The following is a 22858-nucleotide window of genomic DNA, read 5'->3' as shown; positions in this document are numbered from 1 at the left end:
TGGAAGAGCAGTTGAACGGAATGGACAGTGTCTTGAAAGGTGGATATAAGATGAACATCAACAAAAGCAAAACGAGGATAATGGAATGTAGTCAAATTAAATCGGGTGATGCTGAGGGGATTAGATTAGGAAATGAGACACTTAAAGTAGTAAAGGAGTTTTGCTATTTAGGGAGTAAAATAACTGATGGTGGTCGAAGTAGAGAGGATATAAAATGTAGGCTGGCAATGGCAAGGAAATCGTTTCTGAAAAGAGAAATTTGTTAACATCGAGTATAGATTTAAGTGTCAGGAAGTCGTTTCTGAAAGTATTTGTATGGAGTGTAGCCATGTATGGAACTGAAACATGGACGATAACCAGTTTGGACAAGAAGAGAATAGAAGCTTTCGAAATGTGGTGCTACAGAAGAATGCTGAAGATAAGGTGGGTAGATCACGTAACTAACGAGGAGGTATTGAATAGGATTGGGGAGAAGAGAAGTTTGTGGCACAACTTGACTAGAAGAAGGGATCGGTTGGTAGGACATGTTTTGAGGCATCAAGGGATCACCAGTTTAGAATTGGAGGGCAGCGTGGAGGGTAAAAATCATAGAGGGAGACCAAGAGATCAATACACTAAGCAGATTCAGAAGGATGTAGGTTGCAGTAGATACTGGGAGATGAAGAAGCTTGCACAGGATAGAGTAGCATGGAGAGCTGCATCAAACCAGTCTCAGGACTGAAGACCACAACAACAACAACAACCCATAAAGTTCTGTAAAAATTTATTTATCTTCAGATATTCCTCCTTCAGTGCTTTATAAATAACTTCACACATTTCTGAAATTATTTTGGTTAATGGGTGCTGTGGTATTTATGTGCTGTATAGTAAATAAGATTAGCTTTGTGTTACGGTGAACCTTTCTTCTATACATATAGCGTTACTCAAGTGTTTCTGGACATACAGCATTACTCAAGTGAGTATTCTGCTCTGTAATATTAGGAGTCACTTTACTGGGCAAATAGTGAAATGCGCTCTCTTCCATTCATGAGTAATTTGTACAAGACTAGATGTCTTCCACTTGGAGCTCTCTTAATAAATTTTGATGAATGTTTTTATTATCTCAACATAAGATTGACAGCTTCAGGCAAATATGTTTCCTTTTTTCCGCCACTTCCCTTCCAAATGCACACACGATGCAATTGTGGTACATGCAATTGCAGCACATAATAACCAGTTATTGTTGTCTGCCATCTTGAACTTTTTAGTGCCACGTGAGAGATCTGTGTCAAAGAAATTTGACAAATATTTGGGCATATTTCTTTGTCCAAGAAACATGGTAGTGTAATACTGGCCTAACTAAGACCACGTATGAAAGCTAAGCTCATGTGTGTTCAATGAGCAGTTTTTATAGTGCATTTAGTTCTTGATTTCTCCAGTCGTCTACTCTTCGGCTGGTGGAAAAGGCAGTTTCCTAAAATTAGTGTTATTTGACCAAGCAATGAGGAAAAGCTCTTCCATTCCTCTGAAGATAGCATGGAAGATGTATGGAGTAGAACTCTCACAAAAGTAGCTGCCAATATTTCTTGTGTTGTGGTAAAAAGAATATTGTAGATGAAAGAATTGCATTCTTAAACAGTAGTAAGAAAAGATTTGCAGGTTCTATCAATCACCCACTATCCTTTGATAATTGTGATCGTAATGTAAGCCAGTGTGAAATTTCTGGCAACACAGATTGTCATTAATTAAGAAAGATGGATGTGTTTAGTAAATAACAGTGTTTCTGCAAAAATTAAAGCACAGATTCCTGACTTGCTTTCACGTAAGTTTAGATTCTCTGTCCACAGGTGGACTTTTTCATATAATGTAACTTTCTTTTACAATATTGCAATTACATAACATTACTTCTCATATTACAGTCATAAATATAGACCTATGTCTTAGAGTTAGTTGTGAAGTAAGTTGTACAGTCATTGGCTCTGAGCACTATGGGACTTAACAGCTATGGTCATCAGTCCTACAGTCATTGCTTTCTCTATGTACACACTTTCTAAGAATAATTTATAGTTATTGCAAGGAGTGCGTCATGCTGGCAGGTGCTTCGCTGTACTGTTCCCATCTGTGGTAAAGCACTCTGTAGAGTTTTGAAAGCTTATATTTTGTTTAGGGGTAAAATGAGTGTATACAGTACCAGACATAGAGAAAACCCACAGTTGGTAATATCAAGCCTTAAATTATTTCCCCAGATTAAAGCTACAAATGAAGATTGGATTTCATGCTACAATAATAGTCAACACAGTATCTTGGACCGAAAAATCATTAATGATTTACTTGTAAAAGCAATAGCAAATGTTTTACATGACCTTGATGGTCAAATACTGACATTAAAAATGTAGTGTGGTTATGTTAAGATGATAAAAACATTGTACAACATAATCCCAATCAATGACTCAGTCAGGAGTTAGAGAAAAAGCGTTGCAACAAGGTTTATGTAAACCTCTACAGTATTGCACACTTTGTGGTCACCTAAAGTAAAAGATGTAGAGACAAGAAATAGATCTGATGAGTGACATTAAAATAGCTTGTCAGGGACACAGAGCTATAATTCAAGGACCGGGATGTAGTTGAGAGCAAAAATCCATATATAAATTTATAGCTGTATTCATTTTTGAAAGTTAGTGTTTTTAAAATGGCAATAATATATCATTGCCTTCATTTTTATTTTCTAGGTGTTATTCTTATTAAAAAGGCTGGTGATGGATCCAAGAAAATAAAGGGCTGTTGGGATTCAATTCATGTGGTTGAAGTTCAAGAGAAGACAAGAAATGCACATTACAAACTTACATCCACTGCAATGCTGTGGCTCCAGACAAATAAGACTGGTTCAGGAACCATGAACTTAGGAGGAAGTCTCACAAGACAGGTATATGATTGTGGTGTAAAACCTGTATTAATTACTGCTGTTAAAAACATGAAGTTGTATGGAATTTATTAGCCCCATTTGCAATATCATTAGTTGAAGCAATGTTGTCTATACCAAATTAAAAACCTAAGGATTTTTATGCTTCAAACTCACTCAAAACCTTTTTTGTTATGCTCTTATTATGTTGCATTTCCAAATAACCAGCACCCTCATTCTCTTTTTCCTCACCTTCACTTGTCTTTGCCACTGTTAATTGTTAGTACTGATAGTTTAAGATTACAGCAGCTCTGTTAACTGATTTCTTTGTTTCTTTAAACTTTCTGTGTTATTGTTGTCTTTATTCCTTCGCCTGTAACCGACAAGGGCCTCTTGTACTAGAACTAGGTTCTCCCATATGTTTTCGCCCTCTCTAGGACATTGGTCAAGACCGCGAATGCATGCTGTGCTTGGTGACAGTTTTCAGACTATGTAAATATTAAATAATTTTGCACTGCTGCTGTTGTTACAGTTTAATAATGTCCTGGTCATAAAGAGTTCTCCTGTCCTTCAAAAGAATCTTGGTTCCAACAAGACCCATTTGGAGACCCAAGCTTGCTCATTGGTGATAATTGCCCTCCTTCATTGTTAACAGAAACTGATTGCAAATAAGAGAATGATCATTTAGCTTTCCCATTGAACAAAAAGGGAGGTGAGGGGTAGGGGAAAGGATAGTTGACTGGAGGGAGGAAGAAGCATCGAGGTAAATGAATGGCAATGTATCACTAGGGATTGAAATGTTTTCAAACCCCGCCATACAAGCATGCATCAACCACCTTCTGTGGAGGAGGAGAATTGATGTTGATAACAGGATCTAGCTGTGATTGTAGGACATGAGCTTTGTATGCAGTGCATTACACAAAAATGCACACTAACCACATAAAATACACTTTATCTCACCCAAGTATCATCTATTCACACTCCATTTCAGTGTAAGTGGTAGGTAGTGATGTAGTCAAGGCTGCAGATATGAGAAGTTTTAAAAAATGCTGTGGCTTAAACATCAGCATTTTGAATAACCTAAGGTGTGTGTCATCCACATTGCATTGAATGATGCACTGGAGAATAATAAATGCAAAACCTACGTTGCAGTGTTAATGTGAAGTAGAGTAATTGAAAGCTCCTGTTTGTGAACTGTACGGGTACTAAAAATGTCTCTGAAATTGGCTGACCTTGAAAGCATTTGCATAATAGGTGACAGCTTTTTGGTTGGACCTAATATATCAATGCTGCTTGCCATTGTTTTTTCTTCTTTGCTCCTTTTCCAGTTGTAAGGACACTTTTGGAAAAAACAACATTAATCAAAAAAGGATTTGACTGTATATGCTTTCCTCTCACATTCTTCATAAATAAAGGCCTTGGGGAAAGCTCTGTCCAGACATCAGTTTCATTTATGATATAAATGAGGAAAGCACACAAACAGTGTGATCAAATTGGAATTGGATAAATGTTAAATCATTTTTGGTTACTGATAACGGAGTCATTCTTAGAGAATGAAATATTGAAATGAAATGGAAGATGTGATCAGCATGCTTGCAGACGAATGTGGTATCCATATAGTAATTCTTATAATCTAAAATTCATCAACACACACACACACACACACACACACACACACACACACACACATATATATATATTATGGTTTCGATCTTGAAAGTACCACCACCACTATTCATTTTAGGGAATTTAAATTCTCACAAGACCTAATGGGGCAATTCCTGCTTTCTCTTGTCGATTTACTGGAATGTTTATAGTGACGGTGATCATTTTCCAATACTCTTTCTTTGCCACACCAATGCCCATCAGAAACTCTATTTATTGGGACGTAAAGAATACTGATTGACATAGCTTCACTATTTCTTTAAATCCCAAACCTGTCTCCCAAGGAGGAAGTGAAGTAGTCTGTACACATACCATTACTATGATACTACCAATGGCAGAATCAGCACTCTATCTTCCTTGTAGGCCACCTGTTGAATGTTGAAACAGTGAAATAGATCCAGATATAGAGACGCACACAAGAGCACTCAGGCAACATAAATGACATCCGTCAAGGTGTGCACACATCTTCAAAAGGCTCCAAGCGCAGACCTGCTATATAATTGAAACCCGTACTTCCTTGTCACAAGTATGCGACAAACTGCACTGCTTTCACAGGCTCCAGTCATTATCTGGCATCCTACATATCCATCAGAATGGTGTCATTCAATCTGACACTTCCATTGTTGCTGAACAAATAGCAACCCTCTTCACCCAAGCCACATCCGTAAAAGATGATCAGATATTGTTTACCTATTCTCAGATTATCAACCTTCAGAAGCATACAGTGACTGGGACCACCTCAGTGCTCTATGCACTGTGCCACAATAAAGGCCCAGATCCAGATAGCCAGATGCATAGTCAGATGCTATGTTATTTACCCCTAGAATACAAAGAACATATTCTTATAATAGGGAAACATTCCACGCGGGAAAAATATATTTAAAAACAAAGATGATGTGACTTACCATACGAAAGCGCTGGCAGGTCGATAGAAACACAGACACATACATACACACAAAATTCTAGCTTTCGCAACCAACGGTTGCTTCGTCAGGAAAGAGGGAAGGAGAGGGAAAGACGAAAGGATGTGGGTTTTAAAGGAGAAGGTAAGGAGTCATTCCAATCCCGGGAGCGGAAAGACTTACCTTAGGGGGAAAAGGACGGGTATACACTCGCGCGCGCGCGCGCACACACACACACAAGTAGACATATTAAAAGGCAAAGAGTTTGGGCAGAGATGTCAGTCGAGGCCTTCTATGTGGACATGACACCTAATAAGCTGTCTGCCTGCATGAATGACCACTGAAAAACTGTGGCCAAGAAACAGCTGGACTGATCAAACTACCCAGTGCATCATTCTTCATTTCAATGACAGCTTCACAGCCTATACTATAGTCATTCATCCTTCCTACCAACACCATCTTTTCTGAACTGCATGGGTGAGAACACTCCTTGAAATATATCTTATGACCCATAACCCTCTTGGCCTCAACCATCATCGCCTCCAGGGGCCGTGACGCTGTTTGGCGGGTTCGTGCTGGGCTACAACAGGGCCCCAGCCTTTGCAGCACCTTTTCCCTTCCGTGCTGCATGTGTATCCTCTTGCTATTCTTTTTCCCCTCCCTTGGGGTACATGTCTGGGAAGTTGTTGGAAATATGTTCTGCACATTCAGACGCAGATATCAGAACAGTCTCTCCACTGTTTTTGTTCCTTTCTTTCTTTTTTTTGTTTCCCTTCCTCTGCTTCAGTGTTTGAGGTTCATCTATTTCTTCTTTGTCTCTGTGGACTCCTGAAGGCCAGTCCACACATCTGACGCGTAACAGGTGACTGGGTAATGCGTAATTCCCAACCCCGATTTGATAGGTAGGGTTCGCAACTACCCCCTGCTAAAGGCTAGGTGCAGGGAGGGGTGATTGCCTGAGCTGCTATCTTCCTAAATTGATGATTGATCCCTCTGTCAGGTGTTAACGGAGGTGTGACTTGAGGTCTGAACAATCACCTAAGGCGGGTGCACTCCCTTCTGAGAGGGGGCCCCCAGTTGGAACGAGCGCACCATCGGAGACACTGGCAGTTGTGTGGGACTTCCTTGCAATGAGCCAAACATAATCTTCTCAGTCCACATCTACTAAACATAAATGGAATAAGGCTAACGATTGAAAGACCCTCCCAGATACACCACAGTTCCTCGTGGTTTCACATACTGAAGATGATCAGTCCTTTGCTGTGGTAAATCCATTTATTATTAGGAAAGTTGATGCAATTGCTGGCCCTGTGAAATCCTGCTCTCATTTACATTCGCAAGCACAACTGCTTGCAGCTTCGCTCCTCCATGGCTATCCTGTTCGTGTTGAGGCCCATCAAAAACCAAATTCTTCCTGTGGTGTTACTTACTCAAGGCTGCTCATGGTCTGACTGAGGCAGAAATCCAAATATACACCTCCAATCAGTGCCGTTACAGTCCATTGGCTCACTTTTCATAGAGTGTTGATTCTGTCAAAGATCAAAGCAGGCTATGAAATTATCACAGTTGACCGTACATTCTGAACCCAATGCGCTGCAACCTGTGTCATCATTACAACCACACTTGAATGTCCTATCAACACCCGACCAAATGTGTAATCTGTGGTAGGGATGCTCACAACAGCGATTGTCCACCTCTTTCTCCCCGCTTCCACCTCTTTCTCCCCGCTGCATCAATTGCAACGGCGAGCATGCCACCTCCTCTAGAGATTTTCCCAGGTATCTCGATGAGTAGGCTGTCCAGGAGATCCAGGTGAAGGAAAAAATTCCTTACCCGCTCGCTTACTAGTTGTTGGCTAGTCGGAAACCCTGCATTCTACCATTTGGTACGTACAGTGTCGTTGTTCCTACATCTCGTTCCACGAAGGATATAGCCATGCAGACATACAGCCTCAAATTCACACTGTGGTTGTGAAATCGCCCAGTGTCATGGTAGCATCCCCGTCTCCTCCTCCAGCTGTGCAACAAGCCACCAAACTTTTGCCTCACAGGGTGAAATCAACTGCCACACAACCGGCAGGCCAGAAAGGAGAGAAGGAATACTCCCACGAGGACTTCCTACATCGCTCCAGCCAGCAGACAAGTGAGTCTTCCTCTGACAGCTGGAAAGGCTCCAAGAAGCCAAACAAAGGCAAACGGTCTTCTCCTTCGACGACTCGGAGATCCTCTTAAACAGTGTTGCCACGCGATACCATTGCTCGGCCGACTTCCATGTCACCACTGCACAGCACCAACTGTTTTTCTGCCGTGGACTCCACAGACCAACTGAAAGAGAATACTGATGCCTCTGTAGACCTCAAGGAGCAGGATCCTCCAGCCTCTGTGCCCTGTAGCGTGAGTCTTCGAAGGCTGGAACTTGGCAGCCGTCGAGACGACATCCCTTCATTTTTTCCCTCCTCTCCTTTCTTCATTATTAACCTCCTTAAATGGAACATTTTCAGTCTCTTAGAATCGCAGTACTCTCATTTACACTAGCCCGGGTGGGAGCCTGTATGCTGAAGCAGCCGAACTACCGCTGTCATACCGTCGTGACTTTCTCGTCAGCAGATACGCATGCCATTTGTCTGCCATGCCTGGCCACCTGTTGTACGCCTCCTTCTTTGATGACTGTGAGTTTCACGACCTCCACATGGAACTTCCTATAGTACCTTTGTGTGCAGTGATGGCTTTCAGCCCCCAGGGGGTCCACAACTCTTTTGTGGATATGTGCGTGGCGAGCATGGGGCCCCGAGCCATTGCAGCCTTCTTTCTCTCCCGGGCTGCATTTCCTTTCCCCTCCATGCTCCTTTCCCCTCGCCCTCTCCTCTCCTCTCCCTCTATTGGTGTCCTTGCTTATGTTGGCCCCCGCTATCCTCATGGTTCTGTTGGTTTTACACTCCGGCTTTGTTGCGTACTCGTCTCCTCCTTTTGGCATTCCTTGGTCCCCCTCTGGGGTTTGACCTCCATTACAAAATTTCTCCTCCGTAGTGTGAGCCATTTGGGGAAGAGCACCTTACCTAGTGTCTCCGGTGTGCGCCCTCCTAGTACATTCCACCTTTTCTTTCACGTCGTTGTTTGATGCTAGGGTGCATAGCCAGCACGGTAGCCAGCCCGTGTGGTGGGGTCGCTATGTACCCTTTTGGTTGAGCCCCCTGAACACACAGGGATCACACTTCTGATACCTGAGCTGTGACCTCCTCATGCATGCCTTGGAGTGGTTGCTCGTCATCCTGGAGCATCGGAACTCCCGGCAATGGCCGCCGTGCCAGACGGCCCTTGCTGTGGCTGGGTGGCGCCCGTGAGGAGAGCCCCTGATCGGAGTGGGTGGTATCAGGGCGGACACTATGCAGATGAAACGCATACGGGTCCAAAACTCTGGCCGTTCTTCTGCGGCCGTCTCTCTGCGTGGTACTGATTCCTCAAGTGCTGCTTCTCTTGCCCCTTCGGCCTTCCCTTCCATGGCTACCCCCTGGGAAGAGGGTCAGGCCCGTCGTCTAGGGGCAAAACCTTTCCCCCGTTATCTAGTTTGCACCAGGACTGATGGAGATACTTTCACCAGTGTCAAACCTTTATTCTTTGTGGAACACATTGAAGACAAGTTCGGCGAAGTGGACTCCCTGAGCAAGATGCGGTCGGGTTCGTTGCTGATAAAAACCGCTTCAGCTGCCCAATCTGTGGCCCTTCGTGCCTGTACCCATCTTGGCACAATTCCTGTGTCCATTACCCCTCACCAGTCTCTAAATATGGTACAAGGTGTGATTTTTCACAGGGACCTCATCCTTCAAACTGATGAGGAACTTCGGGACAATCTCGGACGGCGGGGTGTTCACTTTGTTCTTTGTTCGGCATGTTCAGAAGGGTCCTAAAGATAATCCTATTGATACTGGTGCCTTTATCCTGGCCTTTGAAGGGGATACCCTTCCTGAGAAAGTTAAGATTATGGTCTATCGCTGTGATGTGAAGCCGTACATCCCACCTCCTATGCGGTGTTTTAAGTGCTTGCGTTTTGGCCACGTGTCTTCTCGCTGTTCTCAGGACCCTCTCTGTGGTGACTGTGGACATCCACTCCATGAGGGGAGTCCCTGTGTTCCCCCTCCTGTATGTGTAAATTGTCATGGTAGTCATTCTCCACGTTCACCAGATTGCCCAGTATATAAGAAAGAAAAAAAGATACAGGAGTATAAGTCCCTGGATCGTTTAAGCTACACAGAGGCCCGTAAGAAATATGCACGACTGCACCCTGTGTCCATGACGTCTAGTTATCCCTTGGTTACATCTTCACCCCTTCCTCCCCCTTCCTTACCCCCATCCCGCACCCCTCTCCTCCCCCTCCCCTGCGGCTCCCACACCTTCTCCTCTGGGCGCTGCTCCCCCTCCCCAGCCAGAGAAGTGTCTCACTCCTTCGGCGTCTGCCAGTCAAGGGCGCCTCTCCTGGGATGCCCCTTCCCGGCACCTTCCAGGTCAAGGGTCTGCTGCCGCGCGGCGACCGCGAGAGCCGCTGGCTGTCGGCCCCCAGGTCACCCGGTCTCTTTCTGTTCCTGATCTTGCTGCAGCTGGCTCCTTTATGCCACACAGTCCTCCTCGATCTCAGCCTGAAAAGAAGAAGAAACATAAGTCCCGGGACAAAGAGCCTCTGGTGTCACCGGAGGTCCCTTCCCCGACTTCACAACCGGATTCTGACCTGTCGTTCATGGATGTCGCCCCCTCCTTGCCGGTGACGGGTGGGGACCCGGCGGTATGACTGGATTTAGCGTGTTCAGCCCTCATTTAAACCATCATTCTGTGGTTCTCCAATGGAATTGTAATGGCTACTATCGTCACCTTCCGGAATTGAAATCCCTTCTTTCGTCCTACTCTGCAGCTTGTGTGGTTCTCCAGGAATCTCATTTTACTGATGCTCACTCACCGACCCTCCGTGGGTTCTGTGTTTTCTGTCGAAATCGGGTCGGACCCTTGCGGGCTTCTGGTGGCGTTTGTACGTTGGTCCGTACAGAAATTGCTAGCACGTGGATTCCTCTCCAAACTACATTGGAAGCGGTTGCTGTTAGGGTCCACTTAGACTCTGCAGTCACAGTTTGCAATCTTTATCTCCCTCCTGACAGGACTCTTACACCTGCTGCCTTAACCACCCTTCTTCAGCAACTTCCTCCTCCCTTCCTCCTCCTTGGGGATTTTAATGCTCATCATCCTTTGTGGGGCAGTGCTTTTCCATCTCGACGAGGTCTTCTTATAGACCAATTTATTGCAGACCACGACCTGTGCCTTCTTAATGATGGCTCCCCTACTCATTTCAGTGCCGGTCATAGTACCTTTTCTGCCATTGATCTTTCTCTTTCTTCTCCCTCTCTCCTCCCTTCATTACACTGGTCGCCACACGACGACCTTTCTGATAGTGACCATTTCCCGTTGTTTATCACGCTCCCTTCCCGCTCCCCGATGGACAGGTTACCTCGTTGGTCTTTCCACCGCGCCGATTGGCCTCTATACACTGCACAGGTCGAGTTTCCTCCCTCTTTGTCGGGTTGTATTGATGATGTCCTACGTGACGTGTCTGACGCGATTGTTCGCGCTGCTAACCTTGCTGTCCCGCGCTCATCTGGACCATTTCGTCGACGGCAAGTCCTGTGGTGGAGTAAGGCCATTGCCATTGCCATCCGTGATCGCCGTCGAGCTTTGCAACACTTCAAGAGGCGCCCATCCGTAGCCAGCCTTACTACCTTTAAACGCCTTCGCGCTAAAGCCCCCGTTATTTAATCAAACAGAGCAAGCGGATATGTTGGGAACGATTCGTTTCTTCCCTTGGTTCCACTGTCCCTCTGTCACGGGTATGGGCTACACTTTGCTCTCTCCAAGGTTGCCATAGGCAGTCCACCCTCCCAGGCCTTCACCTCCCAGATGGCATTTGTACGGATCCATTAGTTCTCGCAGAACATCTTGCGACCCATTTTGCAGTGGCATCAGCGTCAGCCTCCTATCCAGCTGCTTTCCTTCATCAAAAACAGCAGGCTGAAGCTCTCACCTTATGTTTCACCACTTGTGAGCCAGAATCTTACAACGAACCTTTTACTGAATGGGAATTTCTTTCTGCTCTATCTTCTTCTCATGATACGGCCCCTGGCCCAGATTCCATTCATAACCAACTGCTTCAACTTCTCAGTGCTCCACAACGGCAACATCTTCTTCGGGTTCAGGGTGACTTCCCTTCTCAGTGGAGGGATAGCATTGTGGTTCCTGTCCTTAAGCCTGGTAAGGACCCCCTATCTGTTGACAGCTATCGGCCAATTAGTTTGACCAATGTTGTTTGTAAGTTACTTGAACGGATGGTAGCCAGTCGGCTCACTTGGGTCCTCGAATCTCGGGATCTATTGTCCCCTTACCAGTGTGGCTTTCGCGAGGGACGATCTCCAATCGATCATTTACTTCGTTTGGAATCCGCAGTTCGGCAGGCTTTTTCCCAGCGCCGCCATTTGGTTGCAGTGTTTTTTTGACCTTCGCAAGGCCTATGACACGGCCTGGCGCCATCACATCTTACTAACCCTTCATCAGTGGGGTCTTCGGGGCCCACTCCCGATTTTTATCCGCCAGTTCCTGATCCATCGGTCATTCAGAGTTCGAGTTGGTACTGCTTTTAGTTCTCCACGGACCCAGGAGACGGGCATCCCACAGGGTTCTGTCTTGAAGTGTCCTTCTTTTCCTCATTGCTATCGATGGACTTGGGGCCTCTGTCAGTCCCTTGGTCGCTCCTGCCCTGTATGTGGATGATTTCTGCATTTGGGTTAGTTCCTCCTCGATGGCATCTGCAGAACGGCAGCTCCAGGTGGCTATACGGTGTGCCTCTGCATGGACCCACTCACACGGGTTTCAATTCTCTCCTTTAAAATCGCGGGTGGTCCACTTCTGTCGCTGTACTACGGTCCACCCTGATCCAGAGCTCTATCTCGCTGCACAACGATTGCCTGTGGTTCCACAGTTTCGTTTCCTGGGTCTTCTTTTCGACAACAAGCTCACTTGGCTGCCCCATATCAGACTCCTGAAGGTAGGATGTTTCCGTAAACTCAATGTCCTTCGCTTCCTTGCCCACTCCTCTTGGGGTGCGGACCGTTCCCTCCTCCTCCGTCTTTATCGTGCTCTAGTTCTGTCTCGTTTGGACTACAGTTGTCAAGTTTATGGTTCAGCTGCTCCTTCCACACTGCACGTGCTGGATCCAGTCCACCATCATGGTATCCATTTGGCCACCGGTGCCTTCCCTACTAGCCCTGTTGATAGTCTCCTGGTTGAAGCTGGGATCCCCCCCCCCCCCCCTTTCTGTTCGGCGGTCCCAGCTTCTGGTGTCTTATGCCCTCACTATCCGTTCTTCTCCCACTCATCCTTCCTATTCTATCCTGTTCCCAGACCATGGCCGTCGCCCACCCGACTCCCGCCCTCGGGCGGGTTTACCGGTTGGGCTGCGCCTTGCGTCTCTTTACCGTGATTTTCAGCTTCCTTCTTTGTCCTGTCTTCCTTGCTCCCTCCCCTCCACCCCTCCTTGGTTAGTTCCTCGGCCTCGAATTCGGATGGATCTCCGCCGCGGTCCGAAAGATTCCATCCCCCCGGTGGTGTTCCGTACCTTTTTCCGCCAAATTTTATGGGAGTTTCGGGATGCTGTTGTTTTTTACACTGATGGCTCTAAATCTGCTGATCATGTTGGGTATGCCTTCACGTCCTCTGTTGGAACGGAAAATCATCTGCTGCCACCTACATGTGGGGTGTTTACTGCGGAATCGATGGCAATTTCCCGGGCCCTTACCTTTATTAAACAATCCCAACACAACCGCGTTTTGTTATGTACGGACTCGATGAGTGGCCTTCTTGCTATTGACCGGTGTTTTTCGCACCATCCCTTGGTCTCTGCCATCCATGACCATCTCGCTGATATTCACCGTGCTGCTTGTTCCATTGACTTCCTTTGGGTCCCTGGCCATGTGGGTATCCCGGGTAATGAGCTCGCTGATCGTTTGGCTGGGGGAGCAGTTACTTACCCCCCGTTTTCTGTAACCCCTCCTGCAGCGGATTTATGGCTTCACATCAAATCCCACTTCGCACAGTCGTGGGCCAATTCTTTGGGAGGCTACTCCACTGTCTAATAAACTTCGTACAATTAAGGTGACACCAGGCCCATGGTGTTCTTCCTTTCGCCTCTCCCGAAAGGACTCGACCACACTGTGTCGTCTCCGCATTGGCCATACCAGGCTGATCCATGGTTTTCTTTTGCGTGATGAGCCACCCCCGCTATGTGGTTGTGGAGCCTTCCAGTCAGTGGCCCACATTTTGGTTGAATGCCCCCTTCTTTTGGGTCTGCGTGTTAAGTACAGACTCCCCCACACTTTACCTTTGATGTTGGCTGACAATTCCCGGATGGTCTCTCTGGTTCTCGGTTTCCTCCGGGAGAGTGGTTTTTATTCTCAGTTCTAAGGTTTTTAATCTCTCTCTGGTGTTGGGGCAGGGCGGTGAGTGTTTGGGTGTCTCCCACTGTAGGGAGTGTTCAGAGATTCCCGATTCACCTCCCTGACTGGAATTTCTTTTTTCTTCCCCTTTTACTTTGTTTTTACCCCCCTTTTTTTTAAGGCTTGGTTAGTCTTTCTATTCCCATACGTACTTTGTGCATTATAGCAGTTGTACCTTTTAAGTCACAGGTGGTCTTGCCTATGCTGCTTCAGCATAGTGTTGGGTTCGTTTCTCATGCCAACTTACCTCATTTGTTTTTTACCAATGACAACGTGACTGCCCTTTTACGTTTTTCCCTTTTTTCGTTTTATTGTTCTGACTTTTCTGAGATGTCCTGTTAGCAGAATGGAGTATATTTGAAACAAGGGACTGATGACCTTGCTGTTTGGTCCCTTACACCTCAAACAACCAACCAACCAATGGCTTTCAGACTGACCGTGGTGTAGGGTGTGCTTTCGTCATTGGCACTGACGATTTTTGGTATCGGCTTACGGAACACTGGTCAGTATTTACAGCAGAAATCTTCGCTGTCTCAGGCCACGCTGTACATCCAGGGACAAAGGTTTTTCAATTGTGTCATCTGCTCTGACTCTATCAGTAGCCTCCGGAGCCTCAGTGTGCTGTAAACTGTCCATCCCTAAGTGCAAAGGGTACAGGAAAGCTGTCACTTGCTAATTCTGCATGGATCCACTGTGATGTTTACGTGGGTTCCTGGTTACATCTATCTGATGGGAAACGAGGCAGCTGTCATGGGTACAGTCCTCGTGCTTCAGCCCACTAGTTCTTCCACTACCTCCGATTATATCTGTATCTCCGCCTGTCAGCAGGCAGTGTCACTTTAGCATCACAACTGATCCTCCCTTTATGGGAACAAGCTCCAGGAATTAAGCATCTCCCATCAGCGTGGATGACTACCTCTTGGTCCTCTTGCTGTGACATCATTTTAACTAGGTAGCATATCAGGCAATGGTTTTTTGTCCATGTGGTACTCCCCCACCACTCTGTGCTCATTGCCCTCGACCTCTGACTGTTTGCCATTTCCTGATAGAATGCCCTTTTTTAACCACTTTTGTTCTCATTTATGTTTGCCATCTGAGTTATGTCATTTTAGGGAATGACTCGCAGGCTGTCTGCCACATTTTACTTCTTATCCATCATAGTAATATGGCGAAGGACATTTAATCTTCAGTTTAGGACCTCTGTTACTCTGTGGCATATTTTATGGACCTTTCTCAAAGTACCTGATCTTTAGCTGTCTTTCCTTTTGTCGCCTGCTTTTAAAAATAGGGTATGCAGTTCTGACATGGGAACATATGACCTTAGTTGTTTTTGTGCCCTAAAACAAAAGAAATTAGTCAGCCTTCATTAGTCACTGTCCTTCACCTGCTTGTCGCCTTCCCGTTCCTAGTCCAGCCCAAAAACGGTCTTCGTGTCCACAAACACACTGTCTTTTTACTTCGCTCCTTTTCTATTCCCTCTACCCTTTGTTTAACCTACCAATTACACTTAGCTGCACTACCCTCTTCCCACTCCCCTGCCCTGTTAGCCCTCCCCTCCCCTTCCCACCCCGGCCTCCTCCTTAGCCCACCACCTGGATTGCTTCTCCCACCATGCACTGTAGCTCGCAGTCTGGCCCGGCAGCCATAGACTCTGGGGTTGTGCCAGTCTGCACCTCAGCATCTCCTCTATATGGTGAGTAGCAATTCGCCCATTAATACGTTGTTAACAAAGTACTCCAGTGCACTGTAGTTGTGTTTTTTCAGTGGCCGCACTAAATGTTGTTCTGCCTTCACTGTGAAAAAGCAAATGCTGAACTCTGCCACCGCACCACCTCCCATTTTAGCTGATGTCGTCAAAGCAGCAAACTTAGTTTTGCACTTTACCCTATAATACAATTTGAACAGTTGTATCTGAAGGTCAGATATTACGGTCTTCCTGGCTCTGGTTAGGGGTGGCTGGTGGTTCCCTGCTGCAATCTCTGCCCCAGAGGGCCTCTGGACATCTTGGACTAAGAGGTTGGCCAGATCTCACCTTTTAATTTGTTTATCCTTACACATCCCTCATCATTCTAATCTAAGGATGGTACCTTATTTACTCCTGTCATTTCATTGGCCTTGACTGTCTCAACAGTATTTTACAAGGAGCAGCCTACTGGATGGATGCAGATGTGTTTCTCGCCACTGATGTGCTCTGAAGGGCCTTCATCTGATTTTGGCCAGCATAAATCCCCTCCCCCAATCAAAATTTGGCTTTTATTTATAGCTGATATTATCCTTCCATTCTTTGTTTTGTATCCCAGACGTACTAATGGTTTTTTGGCTGTCAGTCTCTTCCCACTGAGAAAAATTTTGTTGGACGACACTCCCAGGATGGAGGGACTGATGTAGTAGTAGTTTGTTTTCTCAAACCCATCAGTCTAATTCAGGCAACTTAGAGTGATAATACTTAAATAAGACAAGTAATTCGATTTGAGCATGTGTCCAAAGGTTACTATCAGTGGAAAACAAAAATAGAAGATTGCAAGTATAATTGGCTATAGTAGGGTAGTTCGGTTTTGTTTTATGGGACCTTTAACACCAGGAAAACAACTTAAACAACCAATAGAAAGTCCAGGATGGAATAATAACGGTGTAGAAAGAATAGATTACTACTTGCTTCATGGAAGAAGCATTGAGTGGCAGACAGCCCCAGTGAAAATAAATGCTAGAAATATATAACTTTCAGACAAAGTCCTTTGTCAGAAGTACAGTAGCTGTTAGATATTGATTTACACTTTATTTTTTCCCCACCATTCATCGTGCATCATTGGACTCATCATTACAGTTGCAAATATGTACAAGGGTGGTTTGAAAAGTTCTCTGAAAGGAATAGGGAAAAAAGTACTTATATCACTGAAACTTTTTTTTATTTTTCAATGTAGTCTCATTTTAGATTAATGCACTTGCTCCAACAGTGATCCAGTGCCTTGATACCATCTTGAAAACGAGTTTCGTCCAGGCTTGCAAAATAGTTGTGAACTTCAGCTATCAGTTCTTCGTTTGAAGCGGATCTTCATCCACCAAGAAAAATTTTCAGTTCTGGGAAGAGATGGAAGTCTGATGGAGCCGTATCAGGTGAATAAGGCTGGGTGTGACAACGATTCATACCTTAGTTCGTGTAAGTTAGACATGGTGACAGAACATGTGCAGGGTCGCATCAAGAGTCGTGGCACCCATCTTGCAGATAATCCTTTCATTTCTAATTCTTCAGTTAAAATGTGATATAACCTTTCAGGTGACATCTGGCAAGCTTGAGCAATTTCATGCACTGTCAATCAGCAATCCTCCATGACCATTTTGTGCACTTTTGCAATGATTTCTGGAGTAGTGGTACATCTTAAACGTTCACTGCGTGGATCATCATCTAAGCTGTTCTGATCAAATTTAAAGTCATTTGTCCACTTGGCAACAGTGGAATATGAAGGAGCAGAGTCACCCCAGTGTGTTCTGGAAATCGGCATGAATATCCTTTGCTTTCGTACCTTTCTTTATGAAGTATTTAATAACTGCTCGAATCTTGATTTTTCCCTCCCCCTCCCCCCTCTTCACAAATCACTACACAGGAACAGAGCCACGTCACTGCCACAGCTCTCTTCCAAGAGCACTGACATGGCACGTGTTCACAGGAAACTGTCCAATGAATATCACGTTAACAACTTGTTGCACTAGCACAGACCTCTCGTGGTGACTCTGAGAACTTTTCAAACTGCCCTCGTAGTACTTTCGTCTAACCATAAGTGACAGAACAATCAATATAAGTGCAATTGCTGCACGACGCAGCCCATTTTCCCAACTGCTGTCATTACATGAGCAGATGACATGGATTTAGATCATAAAGCATGGTGCTGGAAGATGTGTTTCTGTGGAAGGAGGGTGTAAACACTGCGGATATTCAGTCGACTGTTGGAATTGTGTAGAGTGTGCGCACTGTCAAAAAATATGGTCTTGCAACACAACACGCGTCTCCATACAAGTCAGAGAGCCATGGCAAACATTGTGGAAATGCAGTTCCCGGTACTGCCATACCCACCATATTCTCTTGCTTTAGCCACTTCTGATGACCGTCCATTCCGGACAATGAAGACGTCTGTCCTTTTCATATTGTTATACTGTTGTTAGAAAAATAAGTTAAAAGGACAGATTCAGACAATTTATGGGGAGTTGTTATATTTTGAATTCGAAGTGTGGAACAACAAATAAAAAATTAAAAATAAGAGTGAAAGCTATAAGTAAAGATGACATAGTGTTGAATTGTGTGATAAAACCAGTTGGGGTGAAATTAGGAGTCACATGGGATAGTCACCAGAAGGTAGCCATAAGTTGCTTAGAAGTGGGAGCTCATAAGATGGTGGAAAAATGACAAAGAAATTAATTTCAAGAACGCTAGTAAGATAATGTCATATATGCTGCAACAAATGTGGCTGTGTAATAATAGCGTGAACATCAATGTAACATTTACTAGATGATTGTATCAGTTCTCTTTCTGGATCATGAACATGAAAAATCCTAATGTTCACTTCAGTGAATTAACCCACACTCATTCATTGTTTATTGACATATATATTACAGAAATTTCGTTATGCCAGAACGCAAACTTTTTTGTTCCTTCAACAATAATTTTGGATAAAAATGTTTAAATTTAAACTTGCTAAAGATGCGTGTTTGGGCTTTTCAAGCATTTGATAATACTAACATATAAGATCTTAAATGCCTGCAATTCAACAACTAGTTTTAGCGTAAAAACAATATGTGTAAACCTTGTGTATTACAAGTACAAAGACACCATGTAATAAGCCAGCTGCTGGTGTACAAACGAAAGGGGGCTATTTTGTATATCCAGTCTCTATAGCAGCTATGTAAGTTGTATGGGTTCAGCCTTTGTTTATTTAGGTCACTCTCTCCAGTTCGCAAGTAAATTGTTCACACAACCAGTTTCGATTCAGTTACAGATTGTTGTCAAATGTTAAAATGGTTATATCGAGGATAGCATGTGGTCACATAATAAAATGTATAAAATTAGGTTAGGTGTTTCATTGTCAGCTGGAATAAAAATTGTCTGTAGTTTGGGTAACTTTTTGTATGAAAAACACCATCTGTGTGTAGAGGCAGATCTAGGAATTATCTTTTTTTAGTCATATATCAGTTTGAGATGTAACTGAGAACAATTTTTTTCCTAAACAGTTACACTATGTCGATCAGAGTGGAAAGTAGACAGTTATCGTCCCAAAGCTCGCAACATTATGCTTCCCAGGCACATTAACTGCTTATACTACTGCTGAGGCAGGTGGATTGTTGCATGCTCCCAGATATTTCTGTACTGCTATTATTTCTTCACACCACTCTTTCGATATAGTGAGTTGGAGGCGTCGTAAGATATTGCATTTGTAGTTATGAGAAGATTCATTAGTGGGCACTCTTTTGTATTTGATGCACTCGAAAGTTTTTTTTTGTTCATATTCACATTGCGTTTCTGTCATTTTCTGCTACCGTGAAACATTCTTTTGTAGTCAGAGGAAGACATTTTCAGTTTGCCCTTGTAAATAATTTATCTATTCATATTGAATTTTAATTTAGTGTCATGGTGTTCCAGACACTATATTCTTGGGTTTATGATGTGGGACATGACCATTGGTGAGGGCAGGTGGATTACATCACATTACCACATATGAGTAATAAAAGACCTGTGACGAATCTTTAAATTCTGTGGACTGATTAAAGTTCACAGTAACATAAGTTTAAGACTCATTTGTGTTTTATGATTTGATTTAATGATCATTTAACATGAGGCACTAGTTATGTTACACATTTAGAATGTGAAGTTGTTGGTCTAATTGTCTTGTCACTAATGTCATATCATAAATACACTTTTATAATTAATGTATTATGACTGTTGGAAATATTGTGACAGAGCTGAACTTTAAACCAGATTTCCTACTTTCTGTGGTGTTGCCGTAACATTATGGTCAACTTATCACAACTCCAGACTTGACTTAAACCTTCATTGTCACTCATGGTTTCCACGTATGATTTCTGAATTGTACTAAAAGAGCTTCCTTTTACAGATTATATGGAAATAGCTGCACTGGGGAAACAGGGTCTGTAGAGTACCATAGCTAAAGAATGTTAAGAAGTTTTAGGTGGAAAAATCAGTGATACTGAAGGTTCAAGTTAGGCCTTGAGGCATACTCAGATATCCTGAAGGTTAAATTGACTGCTCATAGAAAGATGAAAATCTTGGTTAAAGACCAGCTCTGACACAGATTTGTAAATGTTATAACATAATCATTACATCAAAGATCCAGCACGTGAATAGTTTGGAATGACATCATTCATGTCGTTCCGTCTTAGAGTCCATCCCCAGCTGATTCATTAGTGGTATTTCTGTGCATTTAATTCATTTCACCATTTTATACTTTTGAATGTATTTAATATGATCACCAGGTCATTCTGTGTACCAGATGAATTTATTTATGTGATTTTCAGGTGGAACAAGATGCAAATGTTAGTGAAGCTTCTCCCCACATCGCCAATATTGGTCGAATGGTGGAGGACATGGAGAATAAGATACGTAATACTTTAAATGAAATTTACTTCAGTAAGACAAAGGACATTGTTAATGGTTTACGTAGTATGCAACCACTGGCAGAACAGAGACAGCAAGCCATGCTGAAGCAAGATCTGGCAGCTGCCATCCAGAGGAGACACGCAAAAACAGAAACAAACTGAGACATCAAGTGACTGTTGTGCAAACTGCTATGTGTTGACAGCATCCGTCACACTGATGGACATATAAGTGTTTCTACAAATAGCTTCTCCATGTCCAAAACTGACATTATTGAGCTGAGAATGTCAGAAGGCAACGGGGTGTAAATCTGAAGCCTGAGTGTGTCTTCCGCTGTCATAATCATTGCAGGCAGTTGACTGTGTAATGAGTTTCACAGTTGTTCATGTTAATTGTTTTAGAAATAATGTTGTTGAATTAATTATTTTAATCTTTAAAGTTGCTGGAGAGGTTTGATAGCTGCAGAAAGTGGAACCTTTAATGTACAGATTTGTTTGCTTAGGAAAAATACTGTCTCAAAATGTTATGTCAGAAATGTGCATGGAGAAGTACAGAGTTTAAACACAAGTGCATCATTTCAAGCGCCTCTGCATCACTAAATAACATAGTATGCAATTTCTTAAATCTCAGCTGTCAGATGCTAAAGGTTTCTGCATTTATGATTTGACCAACTTGGAGCTCTCTCAACTTTATCATTGAACTTCATCCTGTGAAACTGTGCTCACCTAATTCAAGTTATGAAGCATTTTCAAAAGGTTTCCTTTATTCGGAGAAAATGGATTACATGTGGGCGAGCAATTTACAATACTGCTGCCATAGATTGTGGATTTACTATGTTATATAAAAGTGTTGGGAAATGTAAAGTGTGTTAGAACTGTAGAGTGGCCATGTTAAAATAAAACTGCTCAATGTATTAGAATTTGTATTAGCTTGGAGCTTTCTTGGTGCATCAGCTGACCATTCTACAGTTCAAAAGATTGTGGTACAATTTGTAGAAAATGAAGATCAGTTAGTTGTTTATGATTGAGGGCAAGAGAATATTCCCATTTTGTTCTTCTGGTGGTATGACACGGAGTGAAAGTAATACTTAAAGAGGAATGTGGCATAAATAAATTTTGTAAATACTTGGGTCACAGGATTATGATCAGTGAGATGTATAATAAATCTTTGGTGCTTTTTATATTGAAACCAGTGAACTGAAAAGTGTGTGTATGAAAAACAGTGGTGATAATCCTAAGGTTGGACTCCGTTAAGTATCTCTGGGACAATACAAAAAGATACAATTAATTATTTTACATAAGTTCATGTAACCATATTTTTTATGTTTTATATTGCCACTGTCCATTGTGATCTAAGGCATCTTGCAAGTATGCATTTCAGTGTTTCATAGGAGCTTTAATTTTTTGTATATGTGTTTAATTTTCAATCATATTGTCAAACAAAGAAAAGAGGAAGCATTCTGCTGTTAAACTTTTTCTGTGTTAGTTAACATCTCCAAATTGTGATATTCAAAATTTCGTATGCTACATTTGTTATATAAATTCTGCAACCCACAGAAGAGCTCTAACTCAGAAATTAATTTAATTAATCAACATTTCTGAACAGAAAAGAAGCGAGTGCCCAGAAGCTGTACTGTCTGATCAGTCACGCAAAGGATATTGTAAAAAATTGGCAACAGAGTGACAGAAAAGTTAATGTTGGGTGTAACCCAAATTGACAAAAAAAAAAAAAAAAATTATTTTCTTTAGAGCAGATATGTTTCACTTCTGAATTCAATGTGTAAACTCTTATTATTTAATTTTAAACACCTCACTCCATTATATCTTGTTTTTTATATAAAAGATCTTTATATTCATCTACCTGCAGTGGTTTCTACTAAAACGATTGCTGTATCAAAATTAAGGGGCCTATTAGCTGCAGTAGTTTGCAGACTACTTAATATGGTGCCACTTAGTTCTTTGTATAAGAAAGAGTTTTGCACAAGTAAACCGTTACTCATTTGGAAAATTATATTAATGAATAGATTCCTGTTAATCTTACTGCACCTTAAGAAGTGTGTAAACTACTCTGAATACTTCAGGCTTTTAATGCTATAAAAAATTACCAAAGTGCCTACTGCATATTTTCAACACAAATTTGAATTAGGACGACATGTAAATAAGAAGAGAGAACACATCACTGGATTGTGGATTTTATTTTGTGAATGTGTCGTTGTGTATCTGTGGCATATGTGAGGAGGGAAAGGGGAGGGGCGGGGGGGGGGGGGGGGGGGGGGAGAGAGAGAGAGAGAG

General features: G+C 43.2%; 1 protein-coding gene across 1 annotated transcript in view; it reads left to right on the top strand.

Moving 5' to 3' along the window:
• The window catches only part of LOC126458071 (F-actin-capping protein subunit beta), a 49676-nt gene extending 27367 nt beyond the window's left edge, over positions 1-22309 (top strand). Inside the window, exons 4-5 of the mRNA XM_050094884.1 lie at positions 2709-2902; positions 20489-22309. Coding sequence (XP_049950841.1) covers positions 2709-2902; positions 20489-20731 — 437 coding nt within the window. The 3' untranslated portion in view covers positions 20732-22309. The remainder of the gene's footprint in view (positions 1-2708; positions 2903-20488) is intronic.
• Positions 22310-22858: the final 549 nt, after the last annotated feature.

The sequence above is a fragment of the Schistocerca serialis genome, chromosome 2 (assembly GCF_023864345.2).
Source record: "Schistocerca serialis cubense isolate TAMUIC-IGC-003099 chromosome 2, iqSchSeri2.2, whole genome shotgun sequence".
Lineage (NCBI taxonomy): Eukaryota > Metazoa > Arthropoda > Insecta > Orthoptera > Acrididae > Schistocerca > Schistocerca serialis.
The sequence above is the reverse complement of the archived record's forward strand: the minus strand, read 5'-3'. Positions and strand labels throughout refer to the sequence as shown.